Source organism: Gallinula chloropus, assembly GCF_964237585.1.
Source record: "Gallinula chloropus genome assembly, chromosome: 6".
Taxonomy (NCBI): domain Eukaryota; kingdom Metazoa; phylum Chordata; class Aves; order Gruiformes; family Rallidae; genus Gallinula; species Gallinula chloropus.
The window spans coordinates 7799993-7822749 of NC_140091.1; the positions used below are offsets into that span (position 1 = coordinate 7799993).

General features: G+C 36.8%; 1 protein-coding gene across 2 annotated transcripts in view; it reads left to right on the forward strand.

Moving 5' to 3' along the window:
* LOC311193423 (BEN domain-containing protein 5) overlaps positions 1-22757 on the forward strand; it is a gene marked incomplete at both ends in the record, with an annotated part of 931749 nt that overhangs the window by 220557 nt on the left and 688435 nt on the right. For both annotated transcript variants that reach the window (XM_084266248.1, XM_084266247.1), the window contains one exon: positions 14089-14183. In XM_084266248.1, coding sequence (XP_084122374.1) covers positions 14089-14183 — 95 coding nt within the window. The remainder of the gene's footprint in view (positions 1-14088; positions 14184-22757) is intronic.

Here is a 22757-nt window from a genome sequence, read left to right on the forward strand (position 1 = left end):
TTAGACATTTATTTACCAATAAATATTGCCAGTTTTATCTACTATTCAAGGACTAACCTCCTAAATTGCTTACAGCCATTAAAATGCATGAAGAACAGAAACTGCAGGGTTGAAATGGAAAGAGCTCTTGTTTTGTAAGACTCGTTCTCATTGTAGCTTAGAAGTGTAAAAGAAATGGAATGTAAATGGGATGTGTGGGCTAAGCATGCCATCACTGATCAATAATGCAAAAGGTTTAGCAGCATTATTTGTAAACCTAACAGCACAGATTTAGTCAGAATGGGGCCTTGTACTGTACACGCAGGTATTTAAAGGTTAGGAGCAAGGAATTTCATTAGTCTGGCAAATCCTCTGCTGTCATTGCCCAATCTCTTTGAATTGTTTCCAAAAGTGTTCTCACATTTTTGTTTGTTGTGCTTTTTTTTTTTTTTTTTTTTGGTTAATAAATGTGTTACTAGTACAGGGCTTCCTTGCTAATTTAACTCCACTAAAAATTGACATAAGGAACAGACATTTTCAAAGTGCCTTGATTCCCAGTAATGACATTATAGCAACCATCTTTATATTAATGGAGTTATAGCTGGTATAAAAAGGTCATGGTATCAAGTCTGCTAGCCTACAGCATTTTATCTCTGTTTCCAGTTTGCTTAAAAAAAGTAACCTATGATGCTTAATAGACTGAGGCATAGATCTAGTACTTTATGGCATCCACTGCAACCCTAAAGCAGCACTGAGAGACATAATCCTGAAAATTGGCAGGCCAGTTTTATTGTATCTTGAAAATATAAGAAAAAACCAACACAGCACCCTATGTAGCCGAGTGTGGTCCCTTTCCTCTCCCTCCTCCTTCCCTTCCCTTCCTCTCATTGCAAGAAAGGAAGAAAAAAAAAAAGTTAAGCTTTGCTAAGAGTTGAAGAATAACATACTAATAGAGTAAAAAAGCCAAATATTCTCCCATTTCAAACTGAGGACAATTGTATTCTGCATTTGTCTAGAGGTCTTACCTAATCAATATATTCTATCCAAGAGGTTTCTAGGGATAAAATGACTGTCATTGTCATACACTCGTCAAAACTTATTTCTTTTAAGTTATATCAAATGTTTTGTCTCTCATTTATTTTGTTCTTTTCAATAAATCAGATGTGAGAGCTTCATTGAAGACAGTTTTCAATGAAGTTCTTGTATCCTCCTTACTGACAGTTATGTTGCAACTAGGTAGCTATATGCATTTCTGTGATGTAGAAACATGCCAGAATCTTTTTTACAAGGACTAAATGTTTAAAAGAATGGATATATTTGAATTTTTATGTGGATGTAGAAAAAGAATATTTGAGGTTTTAATAATTCATTATTTTCAAGTACTTTTTAGTTTTAGCTTGTAGAACAGAAGTTTGTTTGCAGATTGTAGAGTTTCTACAAATGCTTTTCAAGTGATCTGAAGTTGTTATCTGTCTGACAAAGATATTTTGTTTGAGATATTCATCATTTTGTGACGCTTGTGTTTTGTTTACACTGCTTCAGTAATTCACTTCTGGGACTGAAACTTGCTTTTGAGGTTTAGGCAAACTGCAGGATGCCAAGAAAGCATCAGATTCTTCTGTATTTGAAAGCTTTTGGGCCATCAAGAGATCAAAAACTGCCAGAATCAAACCTGAGATCTGCCATTATAAATAAGGCACTGACAATTCTTATTGTGAGAGGTCGTCCCAGGGGTGAAAAAAGCAAAGAGAACTGAATTGCCCTGGCTTTTTCCATAAGAAAAATCTGTATATGCAATGGTATGTTTCTTTGGGAAACTGATATATATATAATACAGTGAAGCCTGCCATAACCTGTAATGGTCCCTGTCAACCCAAACCTTTCTATGACTCTGTAACACTTTCTGGTGCTGAAAGAACCACTTTAGGACCCTTAAACATCTATCAAGAGTAAAATAAGTCTTAAAACCCAGTTGTGGTCAGCATTACCAAATTCTTGGGATAAGAGCTGCCCTGGTTTTGAACTATAATGTACTCTCCTAATCTTGTATTTATATACAGAAACTTATGAAATGCAAAGAAAATGTTTTTATAAACATTGAAACAGATCTTTTGAATTTACCAGACTATTTCTCAGACTGTTCCATGCAGATAGAAAGGGTCATAATTTTTTACCAATTCTGATAAGTAACACAGGTCTTTTCAGCAAAAGTAACTAACTCCAGCAATTCTACACAGTTACCAGTGCTTATGATTGTCGTAAGACACACTTCCTTTTCCTAGATGCATTTTAGCAGAGCTTTAAAAATATTAAATGTGCTGTTAATGTGACTAAAACCCTGAAGCTATTTACAGAAGACTTCATATATATTTCTATCTGAATGTCTTTCAGTTTTTCTGCTTGTTTGCTGTTGGTAAGGCCATAATGCAAAACTACTATATTTACTGTGTTAAAACATAGCAATAAGATCATCCAAGCAAATGCCTAGAACAATGCTATTTCAAAACGATCTATAAGAATCGTTCAATAAAGAAAATGTTCCTTATATGTATAATTCAGCTTTATCTTTATTGATTTGTTCATATTTTTAATAGGTTTTAGAATTGTCAGTGTTCTAGTAAAATATCATGTAATCCGGTTTACGGTTAGGGTAATAGAGTTACAAACTTGGACAAAATTTTAATCTGTCCTGCAGGTTTGGGTTGTTTGTTGTGGTTTTTGTTCCTATAGGCATGCTTTTTTCCATTACTTGAGGAAGGAAAGTCTTAAAGCATGAGCTGTGAGGAACAATGTGAGCAAAGGAATCGTTCTCTCCATAAGAGGGTACACCATGGTGTAGACAAACTTACAGTACTATTAAACTGCCTTTATACATAAAGAAAGCACAAGTGTTACTTGATGTGAATGGATTATTTATCTACAGCTACTGATCTGAGTTTGTGTTGTGGACAGGTTCTGCATGTTGTGCTGTAATTGTTAGCTGAGGAAGGAAGGTCCTCAGTTCAGGGACTCTTTGGTGGCAAAGTTTGTAATTGGTGCTGTCACAGAGAGCGAATGACTCAGCTTGCCCATGCTGGAGATCTTAGCAGCTGGTGTGGTGTACAGTTTAGATTACTTTGATTTATGCCAAGGAAATCCCTAATGATCCAGAACTAGGGCAGTGCTAAGGCTTGTATTTTACCCTCTTGATACGTGCTGTGTGTTCCTCTTGCAGCTGACACCCCAAATTTGAATCGCCACTTTATTTCTCACAGTCACATTTACAGCTTAAGTCTTCGGTCCTGGCATTTCTGAGATTCCTGTCAAGTGTGGAAGGAGCACGGAAGAGCATCCTCCTATCTAATGGGTAATAGTGTTTTGTTGACAGAGTGCTTGCCCAATTTTGTGAGAAACCCCTTATAATTTTTGGAGCTCATATTAGTGTTTTCTTATTTATTGCAAGTCTACTCATGCCACTGCATACACTTTATTCGCATTTTCCTGCCTTCCTTGTGACAAGTGGGTTCCTCCCCATGCTTGACCACCAAAGTAGTTTTGGCAAACTTTGATTTTGTGATATAAAGTTATAGGCTGGCTGTCAGAGTGCTGTTCATGATGTGATAACTATAGATTCAAGTGAAATCAAAGGAAGACTTGTCATATGCATTGTAGTAAAAAAAAACCCCACCACCTGTAAATTGCATTAGTGTTTTGGGAAACTGTGCTTAGAGTTTAAATGATACTCCAGAAAATAAAAGCTGTGATTACTTTGTAAAGGAACTGATAAATTTATTTTCAGTTGCAAGTATTTTTGCTAATAGTTTGTATCTTCTGCTGTTAGGATTTTAAAATTCGAGGAAGTCTGAAAGAAAATATATTTACATATTGTTTCCAAAAAGCCTCTTGAGTCTTTTCCAGCAGGAAAAAATTGAACAACATAAAGTGTGAAAGATTTTTTGCAACATTATAGTTAATATTGAGACGTTGCATTAAAATACTGTATTATGAAGCAATGTTGTCAATTTTTGCATTTCCCCACAAGGATTTTCAGCAACTTTGAGCATTACATCAAACCTGCATATTAAAGAATATAGAATTTACCTGTTAAAATGTACAAAGCATTCACAGAATCCTCATAGCAGTAGCCTGCTGTTATTGTGGCTTTGCAGAAGAACAAGCAACCATTCAGAGCTGATGTTTTCTCTACCAAGAGGGCCCTTTCAAGCAGATTTCTACACTGGCTTTTGGAAGTGAGCTGAGGTAAAATCAAATCTGTAAGATATTGAAAGGGGCTTTGGTCATATAAGATGTGATTTCTTTAGAGAAGATGTTCAGCACTGTACCATATTTATCTCTTTTTGGAGACTCCTTTTTGGTGGAAAATTACCAGAATTTGTGCTGAGAGTTGCTCTGTATCTAAGCAATGTTTCTTATAACTTAATATAATATAATGGTTTCAGCAAAGTACCATATACTCAGTACTTCAAAACCAATAAAGTTGAGTGATCCATTCTCAAATTCTTTTTATTCATACAGCATTTCAAATTGATTTACATAAACTAACAAAACAATATTACATTTAAAATTGATCTGTAACAGTAATAAAAATGTTCCTGCATCCCAAAGCTGCAGAAGCGTCACTTCCAATCTTCAGCGATCAGATGCTAAGGATAAATTGTGCCTATGGGATTTTGGCAAATCCAGCATCTTTTCCCCATCTTGCTAGGCTGTCTGAAATCCTGAATCTGAAATCCACCCATATTCAGGGAGGAAGTGTGAGCGTTTGTGTAACTTTAAGTCTCTAGGAACACTTAAATGTGAGGCTAAATATTTATGTGTTTGAGAGCTTTTCTGAATATGAATGTTCTTTTATCCATGTTTAAAGCGTAGTCGGGACAAGATGTAAGCTTTACCTGTGGCATTTGAAAACAGAAGAGGCTGGACTGCAGTTACACTGCATGCCCCAGTAGTGATGCATTGTCAATATTGCTGGGTTTTTCTTTTTCCCCTCAAGTTGGGGTTAGAGCCAGGGAAGAATGACACCTGCATTCCACAAATGCAGCACAGGGCACATCATTGCTTTAAGACGCTTAACACTCCTATTGAAATCCTCCTGGTTCTTGTGTTTAGCTGTTCTGTTCATGACACTGCCAGAACATGTTTATTCACACACTGCGAATCACCTTTGCAAACAGACAGAGATCATCATTTGAATCTAACATTCAGCATTTCAGCTTCAGAATGGGGTTTTCAGAGCTGTGAGGACAATTCATATATCCCCTTACTATTATGGTTGGTTAAGGCAGTTCTGAGATCTTATTCTAAATGTCAAACAGACAGCTACACGAAAATAGCAGGAACTAGATCAGATTTCCTTCTACTTAACCTTGAGTTTTCTTTCAAAACACAAAACTTTGAATAGTCTGTTAGTACATGAGTTGGTCACTTGGAGTAGAATTCAAGGTAGTGAAAATTGAAAATACAAGAAATAGTGCTGAAGTACTGTAGAAATCATAAGCAGTTTTTTTTCAATCAATACCACAAGCTACTGGTTGTCAATTGTAAGATTCCAAGGTACACTAACGTATCGATTACATTTTCTTATAGAAATTGGTGAATTGTGTGAAAATTGCAGTATTGCAAAAGGATTCAGCTAGAAAGAGTACGAAAAAAAGCATTTTAATTCTGCAGTAAAAATAGAAGGGAGTATTAACATTTCAATAGAAAACAAGAGGGTACATGCTATAATAATATCCCATAGTTTCATGAAATTGGTAATACATAGTTTATATTTTTCCACAAAAACCACTTCTTGGGTGCTTTTTTTATCATCAGTTACTTTGGTAAGAGCCCAATTCCAATTCTGTCTAAATATAAGGGAACCACACAATACGGGGAAACCTTTATACCATTACTATGCAGAACCATGCGTGGAAGAACATAGAAGGTTCAAAGGTTTCATTGTAATAGCAACCAAAATGCTTGAATTAGAAAGAAGAGAAAAACAGGGACCTCCGTGAATAACCTGGACACAAAGCCCATCTGTGCTTACTTACTGGAGAAGTAAATAGAGAGGTTTTGTACGTTTGCAAGGCTATGATCCCAGTAATGCAACCAAGGCCGCTGGCAGCAATAACTAGTGGTTGTACACATCAAAATGTCTTTGTTTTTGTAACCCATCGGAGAACACTGAGGAAAATATATTGGTGTTGGTTATGAACTCTCCCATATATCCTGCCTTGGTTTCTATGTGTTATCATCTCCCTTTCCCCCACAGGTTTTTCCCACAAGCTCCAGACGAACAATAGCTTTTAACTGTGAAAAATACCAGCTGCAAAAATCCAAAGTAAACAATTGCTGGAAAAGCTTCATCCAAATCTCTTCCTTAACAGGGCTTTCTTTATCTTCCTTTTGCTTCTCACAAGGACCTACCCTTGAAAAGGCTTTTTCATTCTCATCTCCCAGCCTGGGCATCAGATGGATTGCTGCCTTTGTGTTTGCATGCTATTTAAATTGTGATTATTACCTTCTGTGTTTTTGAGGGTTGAGCAAAATCATGATCCATACAAAAATCACTGCCACTCTCTCATTGTTAGTGCTACTCTCACCTACGGTCTTACAGTAGTTCTGTGAGAGCGTCAGTTTTCAGCACTCCACTCGCATGCTTTAAACTTGAGTAATTATGGCTTTGGTATCTATCATAAGTATATCTCTTATCGCTAAGAGAGGCTTTGATTCTGGATCATAGGTTGACTGCTGCACATAATGAGGGGCCCAGAAAAGTAGACTTTATAGAGAAGAAAGAAAGAGTGAGCAGACTGTTCCCATCTGAACTTGGTACTTGCCACTTCTTTCTCTGGTCTTCAGTAGCACACCTTACACTAGTGCTTATAAACATGTGCATGGGGTTTTTTTATAGTGGTTCTCTATAACTGTGATGGGGTGACTTTTCCTGCCCCTTTTCCCAGATTGTTGTAATTGTTTTAAGGCCTCTTGTGGGTCCTGCACCATGAACAGCATTTGGGCCAGAAAACATTTCATTGGAAGCATTATCTTTTGATTCACCAAGAATATGTAATTATTATGAGTATTTAGAATCGTACCAAACTTTGCAGCATTTCTTCTCACTGACTAAATAATTTCTATTAGGAAAAGGAAAACTTAAGTCTTTTCAGCTGCTTCCTCTTGAGGGATGTAAGATATCAGCAAATTTTGCTAACACGTTCCAGAACAGCCAGCTGTTACTATCCACCTGCAGCCATAATATTGATTGAAAAGAATATAGAACCTAAACATGGATAGCTTCTGTAATTATGCAGAAAGAGTTTAATACATGACTCTACTTCAAATGTCATCTGGCAATGGCTGTTACAGAGCATGGAATACACTAGGAAATTAGCTACTTGAGAAAGTCTCAGTGAAACACCATGCAACGTTTCCTTATCTTATATTTCAACTGATTCCTGAAAATATTATCAATGTATACAGAGAAAGTCAATGACACGACCAACAGCCATCCTGTCACATAGCAGATTCAAAATTGCTTACATATTCCTGTAACTCTGTGATTTCCTAGCAATGTAACTAGAAGTGGCTCTCTTGCCAAAGACTGTGTCTATATGAAAAGATTGGAAACAGAAAATTAAAGTACCTTTTTCTCTAGAGCTGATTAAATAAAAATGCCTGCTTCTGCAAATATTTTGACCTTTTGCTACAAAAAATGGAAAAAGTTTGGCAAGAAACTTTCAGCCTCAAACCTGTTTTAAATATCTCTGGAGCCTGGATATATGCCCCATCAGGACCCTTACTATTTTGTTTTCAGTGAATCAACACAATGCAGTATATGTCTTGAGACACATTTGCAATTTGATTGGAGATTATTGGCCCAAGAGTAACATGAGTTGGTCTAATTACTCCACTGCTGGCTTTCTAAATGGACATTTTTGAGTTTTTAGTTGAAAGTTTCAGATTGCTGATGTTCAGATGAAAGTAAGAACTTTAAAAGAAAGTTTACTTCTGTTGGCAGGGCAAAGTGTTCAGTAACAAATTTGCCATTTTTCCAAGAAAGGTTGAATGGGAAAATGAAGTGACTCCTGCCCTCACAGTTTTTAAGTCCAATGGATCATGTGCAGAAGCCAGTTTAAGAGTCAGTGACACTGAACAGGGAACAGCAGTTCCTCTGTGGATCCCTTTGAAAGCTTTCTGGTAGAAGATGGCCCTCTGTACAGTATGCCCCTGCCCTGGACCTAAGTGAGATAACACAGATGTTGACAGCAAAATTCCAAGTAGGGAATGCTGCCTTACGGAGGTGTTGAATCTGCTGTGTGTCTGTGCATTAATTTGGAGGCAAAGGAAGGTGAGCTAGCTGAGGCACATGCTTAAATGGGAAATTATTTACAAAAGTGGTTAGGTTTTTTTTGTCATTAAGGTACAGCTACTGCCCATTAACTAAAAAACCCACTAATACAGTTTATAGGTGCTGAGCTACCATGAACACCAAGAATATCTCAAATACACAGACAAATACTATGATGGACACCAAGCTTTCTTACAGTTAGCATAGCAGTATATCAGAGGTCTTACTGCAACAAAATCTTTGGCATCTTATTTTAATGCTGCTCTTTGTAACATCTCAAATTTAGCATTTCTCTCTTTTAAGTAACTAAAATAAGAGCTCAACCAAGAGTAAGAATCCTGTCACTTACAAACAGTAGATGTTTGCTGTGGTGTTTTCCTCAGACTTCCTTACCTGTCAAACATAAAAAACAGATGAAACTTATAATTGAATCTGGTGGAGCTCTGGATGGTCCCAGACATCCTGTCACAGTAGGTGAGTCTTTATTTTCTCGTCCTGAGCATCAGCAGGTTTTGAAAACCCCTTAGCTGAAGAAGGAAAAGCTGAATGCTATCAATGTTAAAACTTGATCTGTTTGGGAAAAAGAAAGTATAGGTTATTTTAAAACACTAGTAGTAATGAATGATTTAAATTTAAATGATCAGAAAATTGAGATTTGACCTGACTGCTAAATTACTTGTTTTCTTCAGTACTGAGAACAGTTGCAGGTGACATTTTTTTTCCTCTCTGTTTTGAAGTCCCCTCAGTATAATTTATTTTTGTATGGCGTTGTATGAGGTGCTTTGTCAGGAAAGATCCCAACGATCTGACAGGGATACAGAAATGCAGCATGTTTTGGGAAGGCAGCAATCCCATGAAGCCAGTTTCTCACATTCAGAAATGGTGACTCAAAAAAGTCCTGGGGTTGGAAGTTAATTTTTAGTTTCTTTGTGGTTTTTTTTTTTTGTTGTTTTTTGTTTTTTAATGGACTGTAATGCAGTTCTAAAGTAGAACTGCTCTTTAAAGGGATGAACACTCATTTATGAAAGAAAGAGAATGGATTTTTTAAAAAAGAAGAAAAGGAAGGAAAGGATAACCAAGATTTTTGTCAAAGGAAGAACCCAACTCCCAAAATGCTTCAGGTTTCAGGAATCTATGAAACACTGCAATATTTAAAGAATCATCAGGAGAGGAAATCAAGGCATCAAGCAGTGAAAGTGAAGCCAAGCCCCACAGTACTCAGGACCTTTGGATCTCTGATTCTCATTCAGGGCCCAAGGACTCAGACTTAATTTCAGCTGAAAGGGCTCAATATTACTACATAGTGCCCAGTTTTTTTACTTTGGCTGGTTAAATGATGAAATTGTTCTTGCTTGACTTTAAACAATTGGTCCCGAGGCACTTTGCCAGCTCACAGTGAAGTTTGTCTCATACTTGCAGGACGCAGCATTGTCCACTGCATGGACATTATTATGAAGTGAATATAAAATATATTACATACTTTTAAATATTTAATATGTATAAGATACATAAAAGTGCCTGACACTTCCTCATGCAGCCCCTATTTTCAGTTCAGTTATAACTTCTTATGCTTGTAATGATTTCAAGAAAAATTTTCTGTGCCAGGTGTCTGCCTCAGGCAGAATTTTATGGTGCTCTTTGGTTTGTTTGTTTTGTTTTTTCTTCTTTTAATGTCAGCCAAAGCAGCTCAGCTATTCCTGAGAAGTCAGCTAGGGAAACCATGCAAAATAAATCTGGCAGCCTTTTTGAAAGGGCCTAGTATGTCCTTATCCTGCGGGAAAGCGCTTAACCTTTGGCAAAGGTGTGACTTTTCTTTTGGAGGCCTGTTTCAGTAGATATGTTCAGATGGAAAACCTGCCAGAATGGGGGTGAACAAGGAAAGTTTAGGAGACGACAGTTCACTCTGTTCTCACACAGGCCTGTTGGAATACAATGTTCACTATAGCCATCCATGTTCAATGCCTTCAGTTCCAATCCAAACCCACCCTGGTGTGTGTTTGCCCCCTAAAAACTAGCAGCTCCTTCCAGCTTGATTCAGGAAAATGAAAACTTCTGGTAATAAGATAAAATGTGTGACAGATTTCAGACATCCTTTCCCCTTGTGTCCAAGTTTCAACTTTATTTTGCTCATGCTAAAAATACTGGGCATCCCTTAACATCTGCTTGTGTTTTTAATTCCTAAAATAAGTTTGCAAAGGACTATTGGGAAAAGGAGATTTAATCAGTAAATTTTAAGGCTAGAACCAAGCTTTTCCTGACTTTTCTGTCTGAATGATTTTAGCAGCAAGATACCTCTAAATGCATACCTACTGCATGCATTATGGAAAGAGGACATCTTCCCTCTTCTCTGACTGGGAAGAACATGCCTGTCTTGTCTCATGCTCTCCAACACCTGTCTGAGACCTGGCATTCCATGCCCAGAGCCCAGGAATGCAGCAGTTGTCTTCCCTCATACTGTGAAGCCACAACACATCCCGATGCATCCCCCAAATAGTGTGGTTTTACTTGGTGATGTCCTGAAGGGCTTTTCTGCACTGTGCCTCTTCCACCTACCCAGAAGATGCAGATGAGTCTGTCAGAATATTGCAGTGGATTGGAAATGTATCGTGGCTGAAGTGAAACCACACAATTATCATTTCACGTACAGCATCAGTTTGAATATTGCTTCTTTTAGTGGTATTCATACTCTCCAAAATGAATTCAAGTATTTTTATTGTAAAGATTTCTGCTATTTTTCTCTGGATTGATGCTCTGGAGACCAGAGCAATTTCTAGGGAATTTGTAAGTACATTTAATCTAGTTTTATTTTCTGAACTTGATGCTTATTTTTTTAAAGGCTTTTTTTAAAATTTATGAATATCAAAATTATATTGCTTATTAAATGCTACCCATCACAGATCTCTATAATTCATAAAAACATACAGAATAGAGATTATTTTCTTACAAATTAATGTTTCAGTGTGCAGAGTGTGTACCTAGTCCCATCGCTCTTTACAGTATGAAACTGGTGTGTTAAAGAATGTAAGTATAGACAAAAAAAAAATGACTAAATATGAGATTTGTTCAGCAAATGTATGACTGCTGTATCGCAACCTTTTCACTACAGCATTCAGTTGGAAGATGTTCACCTACCTTATTCAGCAAGCTGCATATTTTTCCAGTGAAGGTGTGTATTCTGTAGTCATTACATTTTTGCACACTTCACCGACTGAGCTGCACGGACTACTTTAACTATCACCAGGAATACTCGACTGAGTTCAGCTGCTTAGTGGAGTGCTTCGGTTTGTGTACTTTATTACTTCAGCGGTGTGTGCTGATAAAGTTCTGTTCTGGGCTGTTAAATTTTTGGTTCTGCCAATCTAACTGCAGACCATGCTGAGAGAACCGCGCGCGTTGCTAAGTGCTTACTCCGCGGTGAACACGAGTGGTTGAAATGTTATAATCTGCTGTGTTTTGTTAAATGAGCTGCATATTTTTGTTTTTATATACGTTGCTTACCCAGTTGTGTACATTTGCCCAACTCATTATACAAAATAAGCTTGATTGGAATAAGAACATTCTCTACCAGCTGTCTGCTCTGAGTCAGTATGTAACAAAATTAGCAACTTTCTCTTTCCAACAGTGGCATGATTGCATCCAAAGTTTGAGGCAATTGGTTTGGAGATCTTGTTTGTTTCATTCACTCCATGCAAACATCAAGATTAACAAACCAATTTGTTGCAACTTAATTTGTTTTCACAAATATGAACAAAGTTAAGTACCAGAGGAAAAACTCAGCATTCTAATACAGGAAAATGCTTCCACGTAGAGTATGGAATATACATACTTACATAGACTGAAATATAATTATCTAACTTAGACCCACACATCACAAGCATAAGAAGATGGAAAATAACTAGAGAGGTCCCAAGATGGATATTTGATCGGATAAGCAATATTCTAAATTATTAAAGTTACAAATATAACATTTTGTAAATTAGGTGAATGCTTTTGTCTAAAAATAAGCTCTTGACCATTAGGAAAATCTCAAAATACCACAATAGACAAACCATATGAAAACTCAGATGTAGTTTGCTCATTAACATTGTTACAAAATTGAATTAACATATTTAAGGAAGTGCTTATTCAACTTGCTGGGTTTGAGTCACTTCCAGTAAAATCTACAGGTTATTCTTAGATTTTGTTTGACTAATTTGCAGATTTTGTATACGTAGCAGCTTGTTCTTCCATTTCTGAAATCTTCAGCGCTACCTCACCTCAAAAAAAAAAAATTCCTAATTTTTATTGAATACAGGGATACTTAATTCAAACTATAGATTATACCTGGATTCCTACCTGCCCCATATACACAAGTAAATGTGCCTGGCTCCTGTTGTCATTGCCCCATTGCTGACTGTTTTCACTTTAATGATTTAATTTGCTTCTCTGAGCAGACTGCCTGGAAGGTCCAGGTTTTGTTGTGGTGGGTTTTTTTTAATTTTACATATAAAAGCTTAACTGATCTTACTGCTTTAGTCAAAATTGTTTCATTTTATACAGTGACCATTTAATGCTCAGACTTCTAATAAACTTATTGAAGAGTGTAAACATCACAACAGTTTGTTCTAAACACAAATGTGAATGCCGAGGGACAAATACTATTTTAAGTGGTCTGTCTTCACTGATACCTGTGGAAAAGAAATTTAAAGAGAGAGGTGCTAATGGAATGTATTAGTATATAATATACACTAATAAATTAGTGTATAATATATGTATCCTGAGTCATTACATCAAAATGATAAAGAATATTAACTCTACCCCTGATGAAACCAGGAATGTTCAGTGTTCATATATTGTTTTTTCTGTGTATATTGATGTTGGGTATCAAAAGATTGTGAGAAACCTGGTATAGGGGAGTTAATGTCTGATAAGTAAGTGTACTACATGAGATGGGCTAGATCCAAGCTAGACTTTCTTAACAGAAACAGAATAAGTAATTTTGCATAAAATGACTTACAGCAGACAGATGGTAAGGAAGAAGGTTTGGTCTCTATTTTCTCTTTTCTTCCCCCAGTATGAATTTACTTTCAGTATCAGTCCATTACCAGTAAGATCTAGATTTTACTCTTCCTTTGAACTGCTAAGCATCAACTACATTTTTTCCAAATTATTAGTGTAAATCAAATCAGACTTGGACTTTTCTCTGTCATATTCAGACAAATGATGGCTATGTGCAATTTCTACTATGTAGGTACCCTTCCTTTTGCTAAGGGAAGTGAAGAGAAATATTCCATTCTTTAGGAAAGAAAATCAAAATCCTTTACTCCTGCCCCCACCCACCCCCAGAGCTGTGTGAAGCCTAAGCAGGTTGAAAGAAGCAATGAGGAAGCTTTAAGAGGGATGAAGCAGTTGGAAGGTTTTTGTGAGGACTGCTATCCTGTCTCTCAGCTTTCCACCAACTTCTCTGACAATAATTGCGGCAAACTGGACTTGCTTTTCTGGTTTCAGATCTGAGTAACCTATTTCTTTGTTTGGAGAGGATAACTATTGAAAAATTAGCATAATAAATTAAAAACATACATTCCAAGTAAATCACTGAAGTGTAAAACAACAGAGCCTATTAAAATATTAGCACACAGGGTATCCATTGTCTGAGATCTATGGAGAGCAACTATAATCTGTAATATACACATCTATTCCATGTATTTTCTGTATGTATTTTTATGCAGCTGGTATACACAATATACATATAAACTCTTACATAATTTTTTGTTGTTGTTATTTTTTCCCCACAGAGAGTAATTTTTAATGTTGTCAACTTCAGCAAAACAAAAAGCCTCTATAGAGATGGGATGGCTCCTATGGTGAAATCAACAAGCAGACCAAAATGGTAAGTTATCCTTTCAAAGACTTGTTTAATGAGATCCAAGTGTTTTACTTGGCACTTCCTTGTAGTAAGACATTATGGGTCAGGTGCACCTTTTGGTAAGAGTAGGAGAGAACCTTGATACAAATGCAGTGTTGTGAGGACAGGTTCCCTTTGGAGCAAAAGGACAGTGTGAACTCTGGAGGCCCCTTCCAGCCTTGCTGTGATAGTGTGTCGTGGGGCCTTGCTTCAAGTTGTATGACTGAAGTGATAATATCCATTCAAGCAAACTGTACAGTCAGGGCTTAGGACAGATTACTTTTAGTGACATCCTCACTGGCCAACTCTTAGCACAGTTCATGACCCAGTTTTTGCTTGTGTCAGCTAGCAGTCTCCCAGAGAAAGCCTCCAAACAATATGGGAGATCAACTGGGTGTGGAATTGTTCCAAAAGGTTGTTTGGGTTTGTCCTACACATTTTGGGGTGGTTGGAGATTAGTGAAAGAATGTGGGCTGTGCCATGTGAATTGACCTCATCTGAATGAGCAGTGCATGGTCTTCATTCTCTGAGACAGAAGGCCAGACAATCTTGTCCTAAGCTACAAAATATATGCGACGCACAGAAAGACATGCACATATGAAACACATGAACACCCATATAGATGGTACATTTTCTCAAAGCAAACGTAATGAAATGTCTACCATGAATAATAATATGTAAATCTAATGAGTCCTAATGCATGCAAGACTCCTAAGAATTATATGATTTGCTTTTAGCTAGGAGACTTGTTTGAATATGGATAGTGAGGTTAGGCCATAAGTGTATAATAATGTATGCTTGTAAGCCTGTACAGCTGCTTCTTTTTATGGCATAGTTAATAATACATTTGATCAACCTGCACATCATCTGAGACTTACAAATACTTCAACTGTCACAAAATTTCTACCCACAAGATGTTAACTTTTGGTGGTCATGAGATCATTGTTACTGTATGGCTTCCTCTTCATGTGACCAACAGAATGGCTTTTGGCTTTTTATCAAGATGGTAAGGTCATACATACAGAAGAGCTGTATCACAATGTGGTTAGTGAATGGAGTCAATTCCAGCTCAATAGGAGCTTGTAATAACATTGAAAATTAATTTTAAAAATCTATTGCGTTTAGTGTTTTTGTAGCAAAAGTCATGTTAATTGTGTTTACTATTTAACTTCAGAAAAATCTTTCAGGGCATTTCAGGGCCACATTTATCAAACATATTTTAATCATCTTTCAAAGCCTTTTCCTTCTCTCACTGGGGTCTGATATTTGCAGCTAAGTATATTGTGTGTTAAGTTTATCTATAAATCAGATATTGCTCTCATGCAAATTTTATGCCTTACTTTGGTTTCAAATTAAAGTGTAAATCTTACAAAACAATGCAAAACGGGCTTTTTCTAGAACATATAGACTGCTTCACTGTTTTTAAAACAGATTTCTCCTCTATTTCCCTGGAGATCTATTTATTTTTGTGTTTTATATTTTTAGGGGATGTATTTTGCTCCTATGAAAGTGAGGAATGAATAACATTGCCTGGAGCCAAGCACAGTGTAGGCAGCAGGTGCTGAGCAGCTTCCTTGTACAGGGCTACTACCATACTTTAATCCTGTTTCAGAAATTCTAGCTGTTTTTTTTTTTCCTCTAAAAAGATCATTATTCTATTAAAGTATTTTTATTTTTTCCCAACAGTCTGCATATGAAAACATCTTGCTGTACTCTGAAGGTGCACATTAAGTCATACTGTTATCAGGGACCTTAGTGATATTAGGGTCTACTCAGTATAATTTTCTGTCTTGATGTTAATAGGAGTTATGCATGTGTTTTCCAAGTGGGAAAAGAACTTCCTATTAGAGCTGTCTTCCATTTGGATTATGCCTTCTACAGTTACCTCTGTATCTGTTTCCATGGTATTCTAGTGAAACTTGTAAACAAAATCTTCTCTTCCCCCCCCCCCCCTATTTCCATGAAATAGGATTCTACTAGTACTTGCAGTTGCTAAATCAGCAAGCACACAGGTACTGGTGGTCCTTGAACATGAACAGGACAATAGCCAGCTGCATCGATTTGATCCTGTTTGATGCTCTGTATAAATTAGTCTAGTAACCAATACTGAATCATTCAGTGCTGCAAAAGTGCTGAGGTTTATACAAGGTTGCTCAGGATTCAGAATTTTGGATGGAAACTTTTGAAACTCTCCATCTCATGTTAAGATTTAAATCAGCATAGCAGGTTAGTGGATAGAATGTAATTAAATTAGAAAATGATATATTAATTACAGTAAGTTGAAGAAACAATAAGGTTTTAAAATCACGTTAAAAGGAAGATTATTAGAAACCATGGTCTCCAAATATTTTATAACAGAGCTAGTCCTTCATCTCTGAACTTTCTGTACTAGAGTGTTGAGGAACTTCTCAACTTCCTCTGGCCACACTGATAGAAGCACATAACTATTCTTCTCATTTTTTATACAACTAGGTTTGACTTTTAGGGTGAGAGGTCTATTTTACTGTTTGCATTCGAGAGGTGTAGGTACATTACTCCTCTTAGTAAGAGATACTCTAGCCTTTTGATTTAAATGAGAAAGATCCCACTATATTCAGGATAGAATTTGGCCATATTACTTGCAAAATCCTTCATATCAAGAGTAGATTGGCTTCTAGAGACTGGGAATTTTAATGTTTGTTTTGAATGTGGTTATGCGAACATGGCTCCGAGCTTTGCAACATTTTGTAAGTTTGATTCTTGACTCTGGAACAAATAACTGCCAAGTGCTCTTGAAGTAGAGAGTGTGTCAAACACAGATCAACGTTTTTGACCTGTATTCTCTTGCCCTGTGGGGTAAGATCTTTAAATGCAGTCAGCATCAAGGTTCAGCTCAGTGTTACTGATGTAAATGGAGTATATCACTGTCATCAAAGCACTCTATGTGGACACAGATGTTCTGGTGTTGACATATTCTTCTCTTTTGAAGTAAGGCCAAACATTTCCAGTAACGAGCCACTTGAAAAGAGAAACTAGTATGCTGAAGGATAAGAAAGAAACAGATTTCATGGGAAAGAGTAAGATTATTTTTCTGATTAAAACGATACCTATTTTGCCCATATACAGTAACAGATTTATGAATATTCTTTCCCAGAGGGATAGAGCAAAATAAAAAAGAACTAAGTAGGTTAAGTTCTGAGTCCCTCTACCCATTTCTTTCTGTGTTTTTTGTGGATGCACTGTGTTGACACTAAATAGTATGGGGTTGTGTTGGTTGCATCAGTCAAATTTCACTGCAGTGAATCACAGCTCATACGTAGAAATGCAGCATTCTGTCACACCATGTTACATCAGTTGCACTTCATAGCAAATGGGACAAGATGAAACTCAAGATTTTATTTCAAGCCAGTGGAATGCGCTGCATCTGATCACTTAGCATTTTTGGTTAAAAATAGCTGGTTGTTCAGGAATATTACACCAAGATTTTAAGGGATAGGTGTCTCTTTTCAGTATGACTACTATAAATATGAAAACCTCGATTACTATTCTGTTTTGACTAGGTCTTATTTCTTTGTCTCATTTGTGGAGGTGAAGAATTTGAGGGCTGATGGATTTGAGGATATTGAATTTTTGCTATGCTGATGCAGTTTCTACTGTAATCTTTTCCTTTACTGCTTCATTTAAGTGCAACCTAATTTTGTTACAGTTTCTTAATCATGATTTCACGCTAAAAGCTCTGTCCTTGGAAGGTTTTCATAAAGCCTACCATGTAGGCGTAGCAGTGGAAGACCACTTAATTACATATACTGTACTACTATATTGACTGGATGAAGTTTTACAAGTTTCTCAAAGTGAAATAGAAGAGTGAGTTGTTCGAGAGGCAGCAGATTTTCCAAATGATGAAGTGAGCAAATATTCCCTTTGGGCAGAGAACAGCTATAACTCTTGATTATTCAGTGTGAGCATTGCCTCATTGGGGACATTAGTTTTTCAAATTGTGCTAATCTTTTAAAAGTAACAACTGGCCACTCATCACCTTAGGTATTTCAGCAAGATCATGTGCAAAACTCTAATTAGTATTTATAGAACAGCAACTCCTCCCAGTAGAATAGTAGCGGTAGCTGGCAAATATCTGGTTGACACCTGTTAAGTCTTCAGACATCCATTGTATTTTATTCTGCATTTCAAATGAGCAGAGAGCAGTAGGTGAAGTCCCCGTAATTAAGGGATAAAGGATAATAAATAACATGGTTCTTGAGTGGATGAACACAAGGTTAAAGGCTGCTCTGCAGTTGTGATGCCGTATTTCAGGAATTGTTTGTTTGTAAGTAATAATGCTAGCTAAAATATTATGGAGTCTTCAGCATATGAGAGAGGATTTATGTCTAGATTTACATGTGTTTTGTTTATAATGTCAGATTTCAAACTGCTTCTTGGCAAAGCAACTACTTTCTTCCCTGTCTTTTATCTCACTCAGCATTGATGGCTTTTAACTGGATAGCTGCCTTCCCCAGCAAGCACTCCACTACCTCTGTTGCTATAACATCTACTGTTAAATACTCACAACACATTGCCTCTGAAGCGCTTTGCTTTTCCAGTAAACCTGGGAGCACAGAAAAACTTCTAGGTAATTAATTCAAATTTGAATCTATATGTATCTTGGTAAATATTGTCATGATGAGGAATTTTGGTAGACATTGCGAAAAGCAATGCAAGTTTTATGAACAATACTCCCATATGTTCCATTCATCAGAAGGGGACAAGACTGAGAAAATCTGAATTTTGAGTAGCTAAAATGTGTTGATTCTTGCCAAGTTTCTTTAACATTTGTGTCTACAATGCAGTGTTACAATCACTACCATGTCTACCAGGCTGCATTATACATTCAGAGACTTTCAGCAGCATTTTTAGTATGTATTTATATATCTTTAGCCATAAGATAAGCTGTTTGTGAAATGAGCTGTCATTTGTGGTGAAACAGTTTGAGAATAAAGCACTAAATATATATATAGCTTGCTAATCTGAAAGACTAGAACTGCTTACTATAAAATATATAGCAGGATAGGGTTAGTGATAACATCACCTGAATTTAGGTAAAGAAGATGAACAAGCTGTTATCATTACCTGAATCCTTCCTTGGCCTATTTTACAACTTTGGCTACTCTCTGAAGTTTGCTCCTTTGGCAGTTGTGTAACAGGATGTGTGCTTGTTCTTGCTTTCCTCAGGGATCTGGTGAGAAGGCTTTTGGAGGGTCAGAAATATTTCCCATGACAGAGGTCTATGCTGGCTTTTCTTTGCTGGGAGCAGATCTGGCTCCTCAGAGCTGCTCCTTCCGTTGTGCTAGTACAACTCTGTGTGGCTTCACCAGAGAGGGAGCTGGCCCAAATTAAAAGTAAACTTTCAAGGAGGAGAAAGAGGATTTAGTCTTGGTCTGGTTCATCATATACATCCAATACAACCTCTATGGGTCCAACTAGAGGAGCAACGGGGGTGGTGGGAATAAGTGGCTGGAGGAGAGGGAAGGGAATGAGGGTAGGAGCTGCTAGGGAAACGCCTAAAAAATTGTCTGTAGAACCACAGCCTCCATTTCAAAAACTTGTAGCATTTTATTTGGAGAAAATAGGAAAAAAGGCATTTCAGTATTGACCTTTTAAAATCCCACACTGAGCGATAAGCAGGAGTGGTTTTGTCTTGGTTTTACTGTAGGTCTTTGGAAGAAAATGAGATGTTTTTAGACGGTTTCGAGGTTGGCATGTATATGAAAGTAAAATAACTGCCTCTGAAGTCAATCCCTGGGTAAATTAATGTTTGTGTGAATCTTGTGAAATAACAAAAGAAACAGACCTAACCACTCTACAAACCCATCAAAGAAATGCACTCTCTTCCCCTTCCCTAGTCCAGCAAAGGTAGTTATTCCTGGGAATACAGAGATGTTACATATCACTCTTATCAGCAACAGCTTTTATGGAAATAGGGGGGAGGTTATATTCTGCTGCTACAAAGTATGAATCAGATCCCCAAACTAATGTGTTTGTTCTGCAAACTAAATAGGATGTTTTTGTGGCAAGAAAGTTAAATTTATCGACTGGACACTTTACTGGAAATTTAAGATGCATGGAATTACATTGGGGAAAATGAATAACAAGGAAATTAAATTAATAGGAAAGAAGGCAAATGAATTTTAGGATTCAAAGATACAATAATGAAGAAGCTCCAAAGGACTGCTAAGTGATCATTTAAAAACCCTAGCTATTTTATATGTATGCGTGCGTTTCCTCATCATTTATCTGACTGATCTCCTATAAATCAATTTATTTAGATTACAGCGGAGTCAAAAGGCCCCAGCCAGGATCAAGACTCATTGTGCTTAGTGCTGTGGAAACATATAAACAGACAAAGTCCTTTTCCAAAGTTGTGAAAATTTTATGATTGATTTCAGCAAGAGCAAAGTTAGGGCAGTACTGAGCACTTCTGAAAATTCCATCCTTAAAGATTTATTCCAAGCAGTTACTGTTTAAAAAATGACATACTGCTTACATAAGAGTCTAAATATTTGATGGTTATAGTATTTACATCTAAAACACCAGAGGCTATGTGCTTTAATACCTCAATCTGTTTCCCATATACTCTGTCAACATGAGTTCCCTGCATTGATTGAGGGCACTCTGTGATCCCTAAGGTTGTATTCATGAAAGGTTACCCTTGGTACTACTTTATTCATGAAAGGTTTGAAGCACATAAGAAACAAATGGGTCTATTCCTGCTAGGTGCATTTTTGTTGTCTATAAATAATTACTGGGGTACTGATAACAAATTAAAAATCTTAAAAAGGTGCAGTTGTCTGAAAATAGTTCCCTCATCACCAGTGCAAATTACAATGAAATTTGCAGTTGGGAGGTTTTGTGACAGTTAAAACAACTGAATTGTAGGTTTTTCCCACTGCAGGCAATGCTATTGAGTTTAATGGCTGCAAAATAAGACCAGAGCTGTGCGTTGTGTCCCATCCTGAAAAAGGTCATTCTTTTTCCTCAGGTGATGGACACTTGGTGGAACTGATTGCATGAAAAGTGTTCACAGTACCGGGTCCCTAACCTTGGCAGGTTTAAAAATATATATATAAAATTGAGGCTTTTTCCCCAAAAATGAGTCTGTAAGTTAGATAAATATGGGCAGCACTGAACTCAAAGCAGAGTCAAACTACCAAGAGGACATTGCAGCTTTTCATTGCAATTTTGTACTTTGAACTAATGGAGCGAAGCAGAATGAAAATCACCTCTGTTAAGAATGGCATTTATCAGCCGTAAGTACTTAGTACTAAGAGCCCTACACAGACAAAGCTGAGTGTCACCAAGAAATGTACTTGAAAATCAGACTGTTAACACAAGACTACATAAATAAGAGCCAAAAACTGTAATCAGAAAATGCAACATCTCTTTAAGAATGTTTTAATGGTCTGAAGAGTGCTAGACAAGTTGAATTTAACAAGATGTAATAACCTATGACATAATATAATTGAGAATGCACCAGGACACAACACAGGTTAAATTTTGGCTTTCCTTCACTTAGCCTTGCAACTTTAAACATCTTTCAATATATGATTTAAAAAATACATAGTACTATTTAAATTTACATATGACATAAAAGCATAGGATGTGCAATGTATCATGAATACAATTTTAAGTAAAGTTAGGGCTGCAATATCCAGACTAATATTTTAAGGGTTTGTTTGAATCATAAAACCAACTTTTTAGTGTGAAGAAACAATACTTAGTGCAGAGGAAAATGTAATGGGAACCATTCGTTGTGAACTTCTGATAAAAGCGAGATGGTTATCAGGCACCTGCCTTATATTTGAAGTGCCATGGTAAAAGCTAAAGCAATGAGTTCAATTTCTCTTTTAATAGAATATAAAATAGAAGCCAAAAACATTTCGCTGTGCTGTGGAAATTGAGAATTGTAGAGAAAATAAGCACTAAATAAGTATGGCAGGAGATAATACAGGAACAGAACATTAAAATAATAGGTGCTGTATGTTGAACTTTGCCTCCTGGGATTTGACAGTTGTATATAAACTCCAAACATAAAAACCTATTTTTTATGCCATGATTACTAGGGTTAAGTTATGAATTAACTTCTGTAGGGTATGTCACTGATTTGAGAGAATTAATATTTAATGGTAATAGAATAGAGATAAGATCTCTCCTGCATCTCCAGATGCTGAAGCAGTGGATGAAGTTTGTTTTTTGAACCACTTCAAGTAGGATTATTGAATTCTAGCTTGAAAGTGAAACTTGTCTTTCTGCTTCACTATATTAAGCATCTCTGAGATTGAAAACCTAGCAAGAGCTCTCCTAGTGTGATTAGAAAGTATCCAATATGTTTTGACACCAAATACTAATTCCAATCTTTCTGTCTAGTACTGCAGCACAGGGATAACTGGCTGTCAGTTGCTTAGGGTAATAGAAAGGTGAGGCTTCAGGGTCTCAGTGGAAACCCAGAGATTTTGCCAACATCTCCCTGCCCCTGGAAAATAAAAGTGCTGCTGGGGAGGGGAAGGGTTGTGCTGGGTCTTGGCTGGA